Source organism: Tursiops truncatus, chromosome 18, assembly GCF_011762595.2.
Source record: "Tursiops truncatus isolate mTurTru1 chromosome 18, mTurTru1.mat.Y, whole genome shotgun sequence".
NCBI lineage: Eukaryota > Metazoa > Chordata > Mammalia > Artiodactyla > Delphinidae > Tursiops > Tursiops truncatus.
Window position 1 is genome coordinate 67,588,598 of NC_047051.1, and position 14,776 is coordinate 67,603,373.

Below are 14,776 nucleotides of genomic sequence, written 5' to 3' on the forward strand. Positions count from 1 at the left end.
TTCCCATACATTATTTCATCCTTTATTATTTATTATGTGGTCTTCAATAATATGAGATTGTTTCACATGTCTTAAAGCCTTTATAAAAATGGTATCAAACTGTATGTATTCTTCTGCAGCTTGTTTTCCTTTTATTTATTTTTTGTTTTGTTTTTTCCTTCATCTTATATCTGTGAGATTTATTCATGTGGATATTTTTCTCTAGTTCTAGAATGATGCACAATACCTTCTAAAATGCAAATACAGTATCACTTCCTGGATTAGGATGCTTCAGGTTTCTTACCTCAAAGAACATCGATAAAAAACACAGTTATGTATAAAATAGATAATAAGGACCTACTGTGTAGCACAGGGAACTCTACTCAATACTCTGTAATGGCCTATATGGGAAAAGGATCTAAAAAAAAAAAGAAGGACTTCCCTGGTGGCGCAGTGGTTGAGAGTCCACCTGTCGATGCAGGGGACACAGGTTTGTGCCCTGGTCCGGGAAGATCCCACATGCCGCAGAGCGGCTGGGCCTGTGAGCCATGGCCACTGAGCCTGCGCGTCCGGAGCCTGTGCTCTGCAACGGGAGAGGCCACAAGAGTGAGAGGCCCGCGTACTGCAAAAAAAAAAAAAAAAAAGAGTGAATATATGTATATGTATAACTGATTCACTTTGCTGTATACCGGAAACTAACACAACATTATCAATCAGCTGTACCCCAATAAAAATTTAAAAACAAACAAACAAACAAAAAACCCCCCAAACACAAGCAGCTTATGAGGATGAGTAAAGGACCTGGTGGGCAAAGGGAGATGCCTTTGAGTGTATCTGGGGAATCCCTGCATTGTTAAATCTTTTGATCTCTCAAGAGAAGTAGAAAATTTGGAATTTTATGTGAAAGCTGCCATATTTTGAATATAGTTAACTAACTTAATTGTTTTTTTTTGTTTTTTAACTAACTCAATTTAACACACACACACACCCAGGGCTAAAACCAAACTTAGCCTTGTGCCATATGTGGCCCATTGTTGTGCCACAGTGTGATTTCTGGCCTCGAAAATGAAAACCCCCAACTCTGCAGTAATAATATTTACTCTCTTCAGGATCTGGCCCTTTCCTATTCCTTCAGTTTTGTCTGTAAATGCTTCCTTTGCTGAAGTCATACCATTTGTGATACAAAAGCATGCTGATGGACCCACAGCTCACTATCATACACATGCTATTCACTCTGCTTGTAAGTCTTTTACCTAGAATATCCACTTATCCACCTTTCTTGTTTTTTTTTCTTAATACTTCAAAGTATGTATTTTTAGGAACAAGGATATTCTCTTACATTACTCCAGTACAAGGACCAAAAGCAGGAAATTTAGCATAGAAAAACCCAATTGTCTAATCCAGTCACATGTAAATTTAGTTAATTGTCCCCAGTAATGCCCTTTATACATATTTTCTTAAAAAATTTTTTATTGGAGTATAGTTGATTTACAATGTTATGTTAGTTTCAGGGGTACAGCAAAGTGAATCAGTTATACATATACCTACTCTATTTTTTTAGACTCTTTTTCCATATAGGCCATTACAGAATATTGAGTAGAGTTCCCTGTGTTATACAGCAGGTTCTTATTAGTTTTCTATTTTATATATAGTAGTGTGTATGTGTCAGTCCCAATCTTCCAATTTATTCCTCCCCATCTTATCCCCTGGTAACCATAAGTTTGTTTTCTACATCCGTGATTCTACTTCTGTTTTGTAAATAAGTTCATTTGTACCTTCTTTTTTTAGATTCCATATATGTGATATCATACTTATCTTTCTTTGTCTGACTTAACTTCACTCAGTATGACAGTCTCTAGGTCCGTCCATGTTGCTGCAAATGGCATTATTTTGTTCTTTTTGAACAAATATCTTTTGGCTGAGTAATACTCCATTGTATATATGTATCACATCTTCTTTATCCATTCCTCTGTTGATGGACATTTAGATTGCTTCCTTGTCCTGGCTATTATAAATAATGCTGCAATGAACATTGGGGTGCATGTATCTTTTTGAATTATGGTTTTCTGTGGGTATATGCCTAGGAGTGGGATTGCTGGGTCATATGGTAGTTCTATTTTTAGTTTTTTTAAGGAACCTCCATACTGTTCTCCATAGTGGCTGTTTCAATTTACATTCCCACCAACAGTGCAGGAGGGTTCCCTTCTCTCCACACCCTCTCCACCCTCTTTATTGTTTGTAGACTTTTTGATAATGGTCATTCTGACTGGTGTGAGGTGATACCTCATTGTAGTTTTTTTTTAATATATAAACGTATTTATTTTATTTATTTTATTTTCAGCTGCATTGGGTCTTCGTTGCTGCATGCGGGCTTTCTCTAGCTGTGGTGAGTGGGGGCTACCCTTCATTGAGATGAGTGGGCTTCTCATTGTGGTGCCTTCTCTTGTGGAGCATGGGCTCTAGGCACTCAGGCTTCAGTAGTTATGGCATGCATGATCAGTAGTTGTGGCTTGTGGGCTGTAGAGCGCAGGCTCAGTAGTTGTGGTGCACTGACTTAGTTGCTTCGTGGCATGTGGGATCTTCCTGGACCAGGGATCGAACCCATGTCCCCTGCATTGGCAGGTGGATTCTTAACCACTGCACCACCAGGGAAGCCCTCACTGTAGTTTTGATTTGCATTTCTCTAATAATTAGTGATGTCGAGCATCTTTTCATGTGCTTTTTGGCCATCTGTATGTCTTCTTTGGAGAAGTGTCTGTTTAGGTCTTCTGCCCAATTTTTGATTGGGTTGTTTGTTTTTTTGATATTGAGCTGCATGAGCTGTTTGTATATTTTGGAGATTAATCCCTTGTCAGTTGCTTCGTTTGCAGATATTTTCTCCCTATTTATCTACCTTTCAATTATCCTTTTTTTATGGTGATAAATTTTTTATTTTTGAATAATTTTAGATTTATAGGAAAGTGGTAAAAACAAAATACAGAGTTCCCATACACTCCTCACATAATTTCCCCTAATGTTAATGTCTTATGTTACCATGGTACGTTTGTTAAAACTAAGGAAACAACATTGGTACATTATTATTAACTAAACTCTAGACTCTATTTGAATTTCAGTAGTTTTTACAGTTTTTAGTTTTTGTATCCAGTCCAGGATATTGCACTGCATCATATGTCCTTAGCCATCTCTGGTCTGTGATAGTTTCTGTCTTTCCTTGTTTTTCATGACCTTGACAGTTTTGAGGAGTATTTAAAAATTTATTTATTTATTTATCTATTTATAAATTTCAGCTTTATTGAGGTATAATTGACATACAAAGTTGTAAGATGTTTAAAGTCTACATTGTGGTGATTTGATATACGTATACATTATGAAAGGATTTCCACCCATCTAGGTAATTAACACATCCATCACCTCATATATATAACTTTTTTTTATGGTGAGAACAATTAAGTTCTACTCTCTTAGCAAATTTCAGTTATATAATATGGTGTTATCAGTTATAGCCACCATGTTTTACATTAGATCCTCAGAACTTATTCATCTTATTGCTGAAAGTTTGCACTCTGTTACCAATCTCTCCCTATTTCCTCCCCTGCCCCAGCCCCTGGAAAGCACTTTCCTACTCTGTGTCTATGAGTTTGACATTTTTTCTTATTTTTTAGATTCTACATATAAGTGATATTATGTGGTATTTGTCCTTCTCCCTGTGGGTTATTTCACTTTATATACCATATCTTTATTCAGTCATTTGTTGATGGACACTTAGGTTGTTTCTATGTTTTGGCTGTTGTGAATAATGCTTCAACATGGGTGTACAGATATCTCTTCAATTTTCTGTTTTCATTTCCTTTGAATATATACCCCAAAGTGGGGTTGCTGGATCACATAGTAGCTCTATTTTTAGTTTTTTAAGGAACCTCCATACTGTTTTCCGTAGTGGCTGCACCAATTTACATTCCCACCAACACTGTAGGAGGGTCCCCTTTTCTCGACACCCTCTTCAGCATTTATTATTTGTAAACTTTTTGACAATAGCCATTATTACTGGTATGATGTGATAACTCATCATAGTTTTATTTGCATTTATTTCTCTGATAAGTATCAATGACAAGCGTCTTTTCATGTGCCTATTGGCCATCTGTATGTCTTCTCTGGAGAAATGTCTATTTAGGTCTTCTGTTTATATTTTGCTTGTTTTTGTTGTTGTTGTTGTTACTGAGTACAATCTGTAACTTTAAGTGGAGAGGGCAAAGGCATAGAGTTGTGTTCTATTAGTTAGGGTACACATTCGGCTACTGTTAACAAAGGCAAAACAAAACACAACACAGTAACTTAAATAAGATACAGTGTTTTTCTCTTTTGCATAAAAATCTGAGCAAAACCTTCCAGGGCTGATATAGCAGCTCCATAGTGTCACCTTCGAGCTCCTTGGATATTGTTTTGTCTTCCTCAACGCCTGACTTCCTTCTTATCATCTAAGATGACAACTTTGCCCCCAACATTATGCCCACATTCTGGCAAGCTGGGAAGAGGAGAAGGGAAAGTGGAAGGCATGCCCCTTCCCTTTAGGGGCACAACCCAGAAGTTACCCATGTCACTTTTGCTTACATCCCATTGGCCAAAACTTAGTAACCTAGCCACTCTTGCTGTGATGGAAGTTGGCAAATGTAGTTATTCCCTGAGGGCCATGTACCCAGCTAATTGTGAGAGTTCTTTTACTAAAGAAGCAAGAGGAAGGTGGGTATTAGGGGACAACTAGCAGTATCTGCCACAGTCCACGCCTTCATCACTTAAAGAGTTCTGCATGACCACTCTTCTCACTAGTGTAACAGTCAGGATTCAGCCAAGGAAGCACACCTCCATAAGACTCTACTTTTACGGGGGGAATACAATAGCATTTTGGCTCTCCAGGAATTAGCATCAGTTCAGAGCTAGAGTCCAGTAATCCCTGAAAATTTTGGTTATTTTCCCTTCCCGCAGTACATACTCACATTCATCAGTGGCTACAGGCTACTGGCAGAGAAAGAGTGATTACAAGAGTCTGCTTGAAGCATTGGTAGACAAGTGGGACAAGCTGGATAAGGGGGATAGCAGAGAAGCTAAGCATGTCTGGCTGCCAGATAGGAATGTGAGGAAGGCTCTCAGAAAGGGGTCATGAGAAGCAATTGCTTCTGGACAGCTACCACCTCTGGGGGTCTGCAGCCAAGTGTCTGGTGGTGGGCCTGGGGTTGCTGGTGGTCAGCAGGGCTAGCAGTTGGGAAAAACAAGCTGGATGCAGAGTGGAGGCTGAGGACATGCGGTCTTCCAGGAAACTGTGTTCCTTACCTTTCAGTAATAATCTGGGAGTATTGGCTGCCACTTCACTCCTGCTTTCTTTTTTTTAAATTAAATTTATTTATTTATTATTTTTGGCTGCGTTGGGTCTTCGTCACTGTGCGCGGGCTCTCTCCAGTTGAGGTGAGCGAGGCCCACTCCTTGCTGCGGCGCGCGGGCCTCCCACTGCAGTGGCTCCCCCCGTTGTGGAGCACGGGCTCCAGGCGCTCGGGCTTAGCCGCTCTGTGGCACGTGGGATCTTCCTGGACCAGGGCTCGAACCCGCGCCCTGCATGGCAGGAGGACTCCTAACCACTGCGCCACCAGGGAAGCCCCCACTCCTGCTTTCTAAATATCTTACAAGGTCCTCTTTTGGTTAACTCTAACCAGGAACCATATAGGGCAGAGGATTTGGGGAAACATAATTTCCACTCTGGTTTACCTAGTCTGTTAGTGCTCCAAACTCAGGGAGAGCCAAATATATGTATGTAGCGCAAAGTTCAGGGTCTCTAGGTGGAGTGCAGTCTTGCTACTTATTGCTCATGTGGCTGCTTATGATTCCCTGATTTACACCCCAGCTTCCCTCGGCTCCATGCACACCATGCAACAGTAGGGCAGTATCTTGTAACAGGATACGGGGGATCACAGGGGAGATTGGCATCTGACTTCTCAAGAGCAACTCTGGAAGCTAGAAGATGATGTAAAATGTTTTCAGAATTCTGAGAGGAGATTTATTATTTCTAGCAAAGGCAGAGTAACTGGTTCCAGACTGGTTCTAGATGGAGAAGCTGGTTCCCTCCCACTATAGATAAATAGAAAATTGGACAAAATATATGAAACAACTATTTTCAGACATCGGTAACAGGAAGTGGGTTTTGGAGATGATAAACATCCCAAAATGTGTGGCGTAGCTTGGAGAAGGTAGAACTGTTCAGCTCAAAACTGGCAATTATATTCCCTTGAAAACACGGTATTAGAATTACAGGCTATATCAAAGAAAGCAAAAACAATATTGTCCCGGGCTTTGAAAGCAGCCATTTTACTAAAGAGGTACCATGGCATAACAGGGGTCATCAGCTTTCAGATTCTGGTTTGCTGTATTGGGGTGGTCACCATTAAGTTATCACCACATATATCAGGTTTCATTTTGTCAGTACCTCACTTGTGAATTGATTAGGATACAGTTCTGGCTGCTATAGTAAAGACAGAAATAACAATGATTTAAACAAGATAAAAATTTATTTCTCTGTCACATAACAGTCCATGCATTAAGCAATAGAAGACTGATAAGATGATTCCACAGAGTAGGGGACCTTGGCTCCTCCTATCTTATTGCTCTGCTATTTTCAACATGGGGCTTCTATCTCACGAGTTAAGATGGTTGCTCCAGCACGCACCAGTATGTCTTCTTTCAGGAAGGAGGGAAGAGGAAATGGAAGGCATGCCTCTACTCTTTAAGGGCACAATTCTTACATTCCATAAAGCACACCTTAGTCACATGTCCACACCTTGTTGTTAGGGAGGGTGGATAGTGCAGCCTTTAGCTGGGTGGCCATGTGCTCAGCTAAAGCTCAGGAGCTCTTTTACTAAAGAAAGGAGTGGAGAATAGATATTATGGAACAAGTAGTTTCTGCCACAACTGCCGTACAAGAAAATAACTTCTATAAGACAAAACAGATAGGATCTAAGGAGAATCACTCCTAAGGGTAAAAATGGGAGGAAGGAAAAGAAAAAAAGAGAAAAGCAGGTTTCCTGGGTAGGAAATGAGCCCATCCTTAGATACCTAAGTGAGAAATCCTGTGAAACTGATATAAATTTTTATATTGTGTGTCATGCAAGTTCCTGCTTACATTTTAAAATTCCATTGCGTCACCTCTCAGCTATCCTTAAACAGTTTGTATCTCTTTTGGCATTTGCCATGTTGTAAGACATTCTGTGTCATTCCTAGCTTTGTTAACTGTCTCAAGGTGACTCTGTATGAGAAGCAAAATAGTTAAGAGAGCGCCCCTGATGCTATCGTGTATATATAGGTGAGAGGACCTGATGTCTGAGATTTGCTTCAGAATACTCCAGCAAAAAATAAGCAGGGGGAATAGATGAAACGAGATTGACAAAATGTTGATTTGTTGAAGATGTGTGATGGGTGCCTGGGTGATCATAAGACTATTTTCTCTCTTTTGTGTCTGTTAAAAACTGTCCATAATAAAACAAAAGTCCAGTCCCTGAAGACAGCCAGACCTGGGTTCAAACCCTAGTTTCACTACTTACTAGCTGAGTGGCTTTTCCTCTCTATAAATTCAGTTTCTTAAAATGGGAAATGTATAGGCCAATAGGGTTCTTACAAAGATTAAAAGAGACAAAATTTGAGGCATCTAACAAGGGCTAGCCCTTAGTAGTTGTGTTAATAAACGTGCCGACTTGCAAGCAACAGAAACTGACTTTGGTTATGGCTAATTCCTCTGACACGCAGATGTTAGTATATGCAGAAGAGGTAGGGCTTGAGCTGGGATCTCTGATTTCTAGACCTAGAGCGTTTTCTATGTTACCACATTTGTCCAAAACCTTACCTTGGTTTGGCGCTTTGCAACTTACGCCTTCAAACTTACAGGATCTTAGTTTGGGTACCTGCCTGGAACTTAGGTCACTCGAGACTGTAGGGTGGCCCTGGGCTGAGGGGTGGTCAAGGGGCGGAGTTACCTCACTGACGTTCGCTGGCCGCACTGCGTGTAAGTTGCTAAGTGGAAGCTGGCGCAATACGGGGTTTACCCCAAGCAGGCGCGGATCAACCGCCGCCAGAACACACGTGTGTCCTTCCTGTCTCGCTCATTGCCGGGATAGTGTCGGGCTGGCAGCCCCAAGCTGGCTCCTGGCTGGCCGCTCGGCCAGCCTCCCCCGCGGCCCAGCACGCGCTTGCCCAGCATCCAGGCTCCCGGCTCCCGCGGTTGGGCGAGTCCCACTGCCGGTCCCTCCCTTCCCCGCAGTAGGGGGCGGGGCCACGGATCCCAGGCTCGTGATTGGCCGAATTGTAGGCGCTCCCTTTCTCCGACTCCTTCCGCGGGGTGAGAGGTCAGTGGAGCTCCGGTCTGCAGGGGCAACAATGGCGGGTCTCTGTGTCGGGGAGGCAGCGCTGGTCACAGCAGGACGGCGTGGACGGCGGTGGCCGCAGCCACTGTTGCGGAGCGCGGCGCTATGGACCCTGAAGGTGAGGAGCGCCGGGACTCCCCGTGGGCCTGGGTCTCACTGGGCTCCCAGCCCCGCACCGCCAGGCGGTGGCTAGTGCTGCGTAGAGCGCTCCGTAGGTGTCCGGGCGACACTCGGCGCCGGGTTCCGCGTCGGACCGCGCCCCTAACTCCCTCTCCCTCCGGAGTTCGCCCTGGAGCGGGGCAGAGCCGGCGTCCTTCGCCCCAGCTGTTACTCGGAGTATCATGGAGGGCCGAGCGGCCCAAGGAGCCTGTAGGCGTGAGTTTTCTGCTTTCTCGGGAGCGGCTGACAGCCACCTGGCTGTAATGTACGTGCATTTCCCGTGCTCCCGCTCTTCGGCCATGAGGTTTTGGCTTGTCTTGAGCTTTCCAGGTGTATTTTTAAGGGTCCTTATCGTTTCCATTTTCTTTTGCCTCCTTCCTGCTTTGAAGGGACACTAAATTGCTATTCAAGTAGAGTTAGGGTTTTGAGTTTGTCTCACCTTTTAAAGTATCATAAGATGTCAGGATTGCTACTACCTTTGCTTGAGTTGAGAGCCTATTTTAATTGTATTATATCATTATATACTGTATATGCATCTTGTGAGTATTTCTCTTCTCTGTAGTGGTTAGCCTGATGTTTGTGCTCTTCTAAACACATCTCTGCACTGTATGTTCTAGGGTTTTCATGGTGGTAGCCTTGACTTACACGTTGGAGTGTTTGTGTGTGGCTCTTAACACTTTTTGTCTTCAACATGGAGTCTCTTGTAAGTTCTAAACGAAGACTACCTAACTTACTTTATTAACAGTTTAAGTCACTTGAACAAATTATTTAAAATAAAGGTTTCTCTGAAAACCACCTGTTATCTTCCTTTTAAAAAAACAGGCACGTAACTTGATTTATTGTCATTTAACTTTTAGAATTGGAAGACACGTTAGAGATGATTTGGTGCATCCTACTCTTTTAAAGAGGAGGGAGCTTAGTCCCAGGTGAGAAATGTTCAGCTACAGCTGAACATGGAAGTGAAAGTAAGTCTGCAGGTGCATTAGCTTAGTGTCAGCTTTAGAATGCCCACTCTCAAAAAACCCAAAGTTTGTGTGGGCACACAATTTATTGTTTCTTAATCTTTAGTGTTCTTTCATCTTTTAATCTTTTTTGGCCACATCACTTGCAGTTGCAAAACTCTGAATGCATTTATTGATGTGTAGGAGGCAGCATGGTGTGGTGGGAAGGCATGGGCTTTGGAGTCACACAGATGAAGTTTGGTATATTAAATAAGTCATCTCTTTGGACCTCCGCTTCTTCCTTTCAGCTGTTTTTTTTTTTTTTTTCAGCAAGTCTTTCTCTACTTCCTGTGTTCCATCTCTATGAAATGAATATAATTTCTCTTTTAGAAATTTTAGTCTGTTAAGGAGACAGACAAGTGTGAAATGCTATTAGGGGAGAGGTCCTAGTGCTGTATAGAAGAAAATAAAATGGAGGGATTTGACCAAGTCTAGATTTTGAGCTTTGTGTCCTAGATACTGTTCTGGTGCTCTACTTGAATTAATTTATCCAATCCTCACAACAGCCATATAATCCCCATTTACAGATGGAGAAATTGAGGCACAGTTTTATGTGACTTGCTCAAACCATGCCTAAGGTAAGGGAGTTTTCCTTTGGAAGTGAAAGTTGAAACAAGTTTTGAAGGACAAAGTGACTTTTTTCTAGGCAAAGAGAGAAGAAAGAGGTGAACGTTATATGTGAGAGAGCAGCACGTACAAAAGTCCTGGGCCGGAGGGCATGACAAGGTAGGAGAACTGAGAAAAGGCTACTGAGGCTCTGGTATTGAGATTAGATGGTGCTGGGGAGGTAGGTAGGAGTCAGACCATGCTGGGCCTTGCTGTAGGCCGTGCTTGGTTTTATGGGAAACCATTCATGTTGGAGTTGGGAGGAATTATTACACTGACATATTTTAGTGTGGAGAGGTTGAGAGAGAAGGAAGTTGTTACTCTGTTTACTGCTGTACACTTATTGTACAACATATAAACTGATTTTTCTTACCCAGTTTCTTCCTTTTAATGTGTTGGCAGAGCCTGCATCTTGTCTACTTCTGTTTTCTTTCTTTTTAAAAAAATATTTATTTATTTATTTGGCTGCACCGAGTCTTAGTTTTTCTCTTTTGTTACTGTTTTACAAAAGATGCAGTGATAGTTTACATCTCATTGGTTGCTATTAATCTGGCACTTTGTGAAAGTTATAGTGTGTAAGAACAGTTCTATGGCAGTGGGATGGTTAGGTTTCCTAGAAGCAGAGCCTGAAGAGAGATTTTGTGCAGGTGGTAGTAGTTGAGAAGAATGAAGAAAACAAGCTAGAGCAGGGGAAAAAAATCTAAGCAAGGAAGGGGATCCAGATGGAAACTAGATTCAGTTTCATCCCACAGGGGAGCCCTGGAGCAGTGGTTCTCAAAGCAGGGGACTCCAGCCAGCGGCGACAGCGGCAACAGCAGCATTACCTGGGTACTTGCTAGGAATGCACATCTTCTAGCTCTACCCTAGACCTGCCAAGTTTGAAAATCTGGCGTTAGAGCCCAGCCATCTGTTTTAACAAGCCCTTCTCCAGGTGATACTGATGCACAGTTAAGTTTGAGAAGCACTGTTCTAGTTCAGCCCTGTGCAATAAACATAAAATGTGAGCTGCAAATGTAATTTAATATTTTCTAGCACTCACATTGAAAATTGTTTTAAAAGGTTAAATATTAATGTACTTTATTTAACCCAGTATATTTAAAATATTTCAATATGTTAAGGTAAAAAATTAACAAGGTTTTTTTTTGTTGTTTGTTTGTTTTTGGTATTAAGTCTTCAAATCTGGTGTGTATTATACACTTGGAGCACATTGGAATTTGGACTGGCATATTTCAAGTGCTCAGAAGCTGCCTGTGGCTAGTGGCTGCCATATTGGACAGCCAGCCCTAAAGCACAGATTGCAATACTAAATTGGACCCACCTTGAGATGAGGGGCGGGGGCAGCCTTTTGAACCCTGTGTGAGTCAGTCATTGGCTGTGGGCTGGGAGGGATGTAGCTCCCAGGCTTGATGGAGAACTCCTGTCTAGTTGAGGCAAATGGGGCAAACTAGGGAGCAGGTGTGAGCCATGAGTAGGATACATGTACAGAGTACACCCAGAGTACACCAACTGGGGGCCTTCACCACCTGGTGAACAGGTTCTGGATGTACACCAACATCTGCTATAGGTGGGGTGGGAGGAATGGCCTGGTTGGGGAGCTGTAGTGGAATGAGGAAGTTTTAAAGTTGATGTATATAGTTCTCTGGTGTTCCAGCTTTTACTATGGAGGCAGAGCTGGAGAATCTTGAGTTTTATTCCCCCAGTTTTATTGAGAAGTAATTGACATGAATCTTGAGATTTGATCATCTCTCTCAAATGTTACGTATTCAGCTTAGCTTGTAACAGAAGGTCTTGGCAGACAGTTGAAGATTGGGATGGCAAGTGAGGTCCTGAAGGCTAAATAGTCAGTGTCTGTGAAGGAAAAGCTGTGCTTAAGTGAAAAAGCCTGACTTCCGGCAGTGTTTTTAAAGGGTTTTTTTTTCTGGTCACTGTGGTTCTGTTAAAATGCTGGAAGAAATATTTGGCTGGTGCGTCCCAGCTCTGTGTCGTGAAATGTGAAAGAGCGGACCTTCGCCTGGAAGTTTTGAAGATGAAGCACTATCAAATATTTACTTTTACTTGGTAAGAGCATGTTATGACTCCATTAATCCACAATTTTGAGGATGGTTTCTTTGAAGCATTGGTTGGCCAATAAGTTTGTTCGGGGTTTTCCATAACATCTTATAGTAAAACCCGAATGAACTTTTTGGCCAACACCAATAGCATGCATCCTGATAATGAATTAACCTGTCAACAGAATTGTTTTAGTATTATACACCTGAATGCCGCTGTGGTTATGTTAAGAGGAATAATTTTGGTTTGGCAGGATTAGTGTTTAAGTTCTTCTTTAAACATGAGCCTAGTGGATTTACCAGTTTGGGCTGCCACCTGAGGCCACATCTAGAATGTGAAAGTAGGTGGTCTCCTAGTTAGAAAAGGGCAGTCCTTGTTGGCAATGGCCGGAAGGCATGTGAACAGTTTGTGTACAAGCTGTACCCCGTTTTTTGGTTAACAGTTATTGTATGCTTACTTCAACATATGCAAAACTGTGCTAGGCATTTTACACATTCTCATTTAATCCTCATGGCAGCCTTATGTCCTAGATAAGTAGTTTTTATGCCCAGTTTATATGTGAGGAAAATTATGTTTAAGAAATGTCAGAGCCAGCATTTGAACCGGGGTCTGAATCTGAGTCTAGATCACAGCTCTTATATTATTACTTTTATGGGAACTCCGAAATGGCCTGTTTTTATTTATTCATTTATTTGTTTGTTTGTTTTTTTTATGGCTGCGTTGGGTCTTCATTGCTCCCTGCGGGCTTTCTGTAGTTGCGGCGGGTCTCCATTGCTGCCCGCAGGCTTTCTCTAGTTGCGGTGAGCGGGGGCTACTCTTCGTTGCAGTGTGTGGGCTTCACATTGGCTCTAGGCGCGTGGGCTTCAGTAGTTGTGGCTCGCGGGCTCTAGAGCACAGGCTCAGTAGTTGTGGTGCACGGGCTTAGTTGCTTCACGGCATGTGGGATCCTCCTGGACCAGGGCTCGAACCCGTGTCCCCTGCATTGGCAGGCGGATTCTTAACTGCTGTGCCACCAGGGAATCCCTGGCCTGGTATAATTTTAAGAAAGAAAGCTACAGCTGCATAATTGGATTTAGTTTTTGTGTAATAGCTTCCATTTTCTTGGTGCTTTACCATTTATAAAGGCTTGATTTTTTTTTTTTTCAACAGCCCTGTAGGAAAGCAAGGGAGGTGTCATCTAGTACATTTTATAGATGGAAGCTGGAGTCCAGAGAAATTATTTGCTCAATGTTTCATACCTATGAAGCAGTGGAGCTAAGAGTTGATCCAGGTCTTGTGGCTCTGAAGGTCGTGCTACTTCCCACGTGCCACATTGTTAGCTGGCATTTCTTTTCTAAGTGTGGAAAATATTGGAAATCTTTATTCTTGCAGAAGAGAACCAATGCAGTACATTATTGGGAAGTCATTTTGCATACACTGACCTTTCTCCTTTTGGCTGTCATAGGCTAAATAGTCTTTATAAATAGAGTTGATTAAAGTTTCTCCTTTGAACACACTTGTTCTAGGAAGTATCTTAAAAGAATTTTGGACTGAGCTTGTAGCCATTTTTTTATATGCTTAAGAAAAATAACATTAAAAATGCTATGTAGAGGTCCAAATTAGCAGAGTTCTACTAACTTGTCCCTTGTATTAAAAAAAAAAAATTACGTTGTAGCTCTACAAAATTATCTGATTTTTGACTTGTGTTCTTTATAACTTTGAACTTCCATGAAGGCCTGCCAGGAGTAAACAGGAACACAAGAGAGCCGTTGTGGGGCTGACTGCAAACCAGTTTGGACTTGCTGTGGGTATGGCCCAAACTCTTGTTTTTCCTCAGTAGTTTGTTCTGATTGCTTGTACCGTTTCTACTTCTAGTTTCTTGGCTCACTAGGGACATCTATGTTTTTTTAATTTTGGGGCCACATTATCACAAATTCACATGTGTACAGCTGTATGCTTTCTTTTTTTGGTAATGGTGGTAAAATATAATCTGTTAGATCTTCAGAACCAGCTATTTAAAAATAGTAATAAAAAGATTTTAAAAACCCCAGTTTGATCAGTTAGGTAGTGCTAGTTCTTCTCCTACATTTTGGTCAGGTGTAATTTGTAAGAGTTGATTTAGTTTTAAGAACTGTGTGGTATAGACATTTTTGAGCTTTGTGTTATTGGTAGTTTCCTGAAAGTAAATGTGTGTTAAATTGAGTCAGCTGACCCAAACATTTCTCAGAGCTTGAATTGTTCTAGGTTAGAAACTGTTCTGTTGGGACCAAGTTTAGCTTAGTCCATTTTTCATGAGACTATCTGATGAGATAGAGTCCTGAGGTTTTTATTCCCAAAGGTATTCTAGAAACTTAATTCATATTTATTCAGATCTCTGAAATTAGCTCTATTTCCACCGAATAGCTCAGCGTTTGTTGCTCTCGGAGCAGTTCAGCAGTGAGATCCGTGTCACCATCCTCTTGGCCCACATGTTCAGTTTGGATTAACTGCATATTCTTCATAATTGTCTGATGCTTGCACATGTTAGAATCCCTGTACTAAGCTCTTGATTTTTGAATATTAGTGGTGTAGGTTAGTAGGGACCTTAGAGAAAACTCATCTGAGCTT

At 41.7% G+C, this 14,776-nt stretch overlaps 1 protein-coding gene across 7 annotated transcripts in view; it reads left to right on the forward strand.

The window, feature by feature from the left end:
• The first annotated feature begins 8,335 nt into the window (after nucleotides 1–8,335).
• The window catches only part of PCCA (propionyl-CoA carboxylase subunit alpha), a 389,666-nt gene continuing 383,225 nt past the window's right edge, over nucleotides 8,336–14,776 (forward strand). For all 7 annotated transcript variants that reach the window (XM_073795382.1, XM_019920938.3, XM_073795385.1 and 4 more), the window contains exon 1: nucleotides 8,336–8,493. In XM_073795382.1, the coding sequence (XP_073651483.1) occupies nucleotides 8,389–8,493 (105 nt within the window). In that variant the 5' untranslated portion in view covers nucleotides 8,336–8,388. The remainder of the gene's footprint in view (nucleotides 8,494–14,776) is intronic.